General features: G+C 42.4%; 1 protein-coding gene across 1 annotated transcript; it reads right to left on the bottom strand.

Annotated features, from left to right (window-relative positions):
• Positions 1 to 734: 734 nt before the first annotated feature.
• Positions 735 to 4,216, bottom strand: LOC311267747 (putative nuclease HARBI1; the record flags this gene model as incomplete). Its single annotated transcript, XM_084370978.1, has 5 exons — positions 735 to 842; positions 2,070 to 2,218; positions 2,737 to 2,986; positions 3,075 to 3,135; positions 3,651 to 4,216. 5 exons carry the CDS (start codon positions 4,214 to 4,216, stop codon positions 735 to 737), a joined length of 1,134 nt encoding a protein of 377 aa, XP_084227104.1.
• Positions 4,217 to 4,670: the final 454 nt, after the last annotated feature.

The following is a 4,670-nucleotide window of genomic DNA, read 5'->3' on the forward strand; positions in this document are numbered from 1 at the left end:
ACAAGCCCAGTGTTCGCCCACTGATGGTGCTGGACAGCTCTGTGTCCAACGAAGAAGGCGAGGAGGAGGATTTGAACAGCGGCAATGCAGGTGAGTAACGTTAGTTAGCTAGGTTAAACTGCTGTGTACTGGCTAATGTAATTGGTAAATCTTACATTGCTCGCATGTTAGCTGCAGCTAGTGCTAATTACTCAGCTTCAAATCGAGTTACTGTTGACGACGCTGAAGTTAGCACGTTTCTTTCCAGCTTTGACAAGGTCCAGATCCTACACCAATAACGTTACCCGACCTGTCAATCCAGCACTAGGTCTCAAAGGAGACTCCACAGTTTCATGAAAACACACTTTCAGATTTGTTAAACCATTATTCTAGTTGTGAAAGTTTAAAAAAGGGACATTTGGGGAAAAGTCTAGGGAAAAACTGTGAAATGTCCCTTTTAGCATGTTCACAAATAGAATAAAGGCTTCACAAATCTGAAAGTGTGTTTTTATGAAACTATGGAGTCTCCTTTGTAATCCAGTCCTGGTTTGACATTCCTGATGGAAGCTGGAAGATAACTTCAGCGTCATGTTACTGCTATCATAATGTTATGTTACAACTATTAGCTAATACAATTGTTAAAGCCACCCATTTCACTTGGTAACTTAACTGCTTGAACTCAAACTTGGTATCTATCCATATTTTCCTAGATGAGCCCACACATTCTGAGTCTACTGATACATCAGTTTCAAGCATCAGAAGTCCAACTCCAGCTTCCTCGGGGAGTGGAACTTCTTCTGGACACTTCTCAACCCACTCTGGAACTCCCTCCATCGCCCCTGGAAGTGGAAACTCCTCTGGAACTACTTCAGAACGTGGTAAGTCATATTCATAAACATGTTATGATGCATCAGATCAATTACTAGCTATTGTTTAATTATCAAGTGACAATTTATGATAGTCTAGTAGTTGCAACTTTGATTTTGAGTGATTGAAATATCTGCTGAAAGCAGCATATGTCATTAATGTTGGGGTTGTGGGTTATGATTACCTTCATGACATAATATGCTGCACTCGAGATATTTCATTAACTTAAAGTACAACCTGCTTAGTAGTTACAGTACTGTAGGTTCACAAACCATGGATTTATGTTCATAACTAACCAACACTTGAAGGGGTAGACAGACAGACAGACAGACAATAGAAGGGGTTAAAAAAAGAAGAAAAAATGGTCTATAACATCTATATACTTTTCAGGGACCACAACAAGCCGTAAGCGAAAAAACAAGATGGAGGCAGCTTTGGATGTTTTCGCAAAAAAAATGGGTGAGGTGCTGGAAAAGGACAATCATGTGTTACTCCAGATGCAGGCCGCACAGCACCAACATGAAATGGCGATGATGACCTTTCTTGGCCAGCTCATCAAGGATGGACAATCACAGCGTTGTCCCCCAGTTCCTCCCAGCCACCACTCTTCCTTTCTCCCAGGAGCATCACACCAACCACCAGAGTTCCAGCCAGTATTGCCACCTTATCAACAGGGGTCTCGCACCCAGCAGCACACATATCTGCCAAGGATGCCTCAGCCTCTACATACCCTATCTCAAACATCTTATTTGCAAGACCTCCTAGACGACCAACTTACTTTACCTCATGACAGCCAAACATAGGTCAGCCAAACAACTAGGCAGTTTCTGATTTTTCAGTTGAAGCTTTAAAGTGAAGCAAACAGTTTTAGGAATGCAAACTTGTTCAATAATACAAAAAATGTATTCAAGTATTCAGTTTTAAGTTTTATTACATAAATGTCACATTTTGTTTACAGAAAAAAAGGTTTTTCACTGCCACTGAACAACAGGGAAGTTAACTGTGAATGCACTTTTAATGTTCAAGTTGCACTTTAATGAAGACAAAGTAAAAAAAAAAAAAGAAAAGCTAGTCCGTTCCTCTTTTCCTCTCAAGTGGGTATTTGTAAAGGTGAAAATAATGCAGGTACATATTTAGAGAACTGACGGCAAGGTGTCTGAAGTCCTCATAAAGTAACCCTAGTTAGACACTTCACGGAAATGGCGTGTAAGTGCTTCCCTCACTCTCTGTGGCCCGACGAGGTTCTCAGCATTGTCAGTGGACTCTGTCATTGGTTCTGGTTCTAGTGCATCCTCCTGGTTGTCCTCAAAGACATCCTGGTCTTCACAAACATCCCCTTGGACTTCACACACGTTGTGTAGAACACAGCAAGCTGTAAAGGTAAAGTGACATTATTATTAGACTTTAACGATGTGGAGGTTGTTAGTTTGTTTTTTTCTCATATGTTTACATGCTCTCTGAGATGCACTTTGTTTGTTTGACACATCCACATGACCTGCAGCTTCAGCGCCCTGTGTTGTTTACGTATTTGTGTCAAACAGTATGCTAACCTCGCCTGTATTTAATTTAGATTGATGTGTTTGTCAGACCCTGAAGAAGACTTTGGTTGATATGTGTAGGTCTGTCTTGCTGCCTTGCTCTGAATACATTTACGTTATATTCTTTTACATGGAGACAGGACTGCCTCAGTATTTTTTTTCCTTAGTTGTCTGTATTTTTCACAAACAGCAAGACCTCCTTGGTTTTTATTTCATAAGGTTTCACATTTATTTGTCACATGTATGTCAAAAGAGGCACTGTGCACTAAACAGTTATTGCTGGCTCCTATATGCTAATAATAAGAAAGACTAAAGAAAAGAATGACATACACAGTAAGTTATCAGTAGGTACCTGTGATGACATAAGGCACATTCATGATGTCCACATCCAGCTGCTTGCTCAAGCACCGCCATCTGCTCTTAACTCTTCCAAATGAACACTCAATCGTCATTCTGGCTCTGCTCAGCCTATAGTTGAAGTGGCGTTGGTCCTCTGACAGCCCACCCTCTGGGTATCCCTTCATGATCCAGCTACGCAGAGGATAGGCTGAATCACCGAGGAGCATGATGGGCACTGCTGTGCCACAAATGACTTCGGTGTCCTAAGGTGATAGAACAATATGGAAATTGATGTCTACTGTGACTGATCCACATAAATGATGTTTACCAAGAAGCAGCATTAACACTTACTTGTGGGAACACCCTGCAGTCGTGAACACTCCCTGGATATCCCACATTGATGTTTGTTAACCTGTGGCAATGATAACATACCATGGATAGAGAAAGATATAGTTATAAAAATAGTAATAATAATAATAACTTTAATTTATATATTATGCTGCATACTACAGATGGATATTAATGACAGTAATAGGCTACCATTTCAAATGCTTCATTAGGCTGTTTTCACTGCAAAGACTCAAAATCAAACCAAGGATATTTGTCTTATTTCTAGTCAAAATGTCTTATTTCTAGTCCAAACAAATGTAATTACGCTTAAAATAAGATTCATCACCTAAAAAGTAACCGGTTTTTAGACAATTTTCACTTGTTGTTTCAAGCACATTTTCTCTTGAAATATGTAGACCCCCCCACTACATTGACAGATGTTATGAGACAAATATTCTTCTTAAGATTTTGAGTTTTTGCAGCGTTGACGTGCCCACAGTGATGAGCAGGGACCTACTTCAAACGTGGCTATAAACATGACATTTTTTCCAGATTAGCATCCTATTGCTCAGTAGTAGTAAAAACAATAACTGTTACCTGGACTGATGATCACACACCGCTTGTAGGATAACTGAATGCCATCCTTTTCTGTTGAAGTATTCGGTGTGGTTGTGTTGGGGTGCTATCACCGGGATGTGCGTCCCATCAATGCATCCCCCGCAGCGAGGGTAGCCCCATCGCGTTTGGAAGCCCCGGACGATGCGCTGCAGGTGATCGCCCACAGGAATCTTGATGTACTCTTTTTGCAGAGCAGTCAAGGCGGTACACGTCTCACCGACAACCACGCACACCGTTGCCTTACCGATGCCAAAAAGGTGCGCAACGGTGCGGTACCCTGACCCTGTGGCTAACCACCACAGTGTAACTGCAACACGTTTATCCACCGCTATTGCCTGCCTGAGGTGCGTGTCCAGACGTGTGAGCCTTGGTCGTAGGCGATCAGTCAGCATATCAAACGTTGCTCGGCACATTCTGAAATTAGCAAGCCATTGGTCATCGTCAAAACTGCCAAGGACTACATTTTCCCACCAGTCGTAGCTCTTCGGGTGGCACCACACTTGTCGCTGCACAGTAACGCCTGCAGTGAGTGCAGCACGAAGCATTGCTGTATATGACCCTACTAGCCTCCTCCGGCGTTGAAGATGTCTGGTGCGTCTGAGATGTTCTGCACCCCTACTTGACAGTGATAAGGCCAATATACTGATGTGACCTGCCTCCATCTTGTTTGTTGTTGTTTTTCTTTTCGCTGTCGCAATTATATGACGTCACACAATACACGCGCTGGATGACGCCTCCGCTCCGACGTCGTTGCTACAGCAACCTGTCAGATCGGTCAATGAATGTGGCCCAGTCTGAACAGAGCGAAATCCGATTTGGACACTTGCTAAAAACAGTGTGGACAGTCAGCCCTAAAAATCTGATTTGAGACTAAATCTGATTTGAATCAGATTCGCCTGCAGTCTGAACGCGGTCTTACTTCCCAATATGGTTAGGGTTAGGGGTTAGGGTCAGGGGTACCACAATAGCCTTTTCAGAATAGCGGGGTCTTTAGAAAAA

This window comes from Pagrus pagrus, assembly GCF_965226575.1.
Source record: "Pagrus pagrus genome assembly, chromosome: 13".
NCBI classification, from domain to species: Eukaryota; Metazoa; Chordata; class Actinopteri; order Spariformes; family Sparidae; genus Pagrus; species Pagrus pagrus.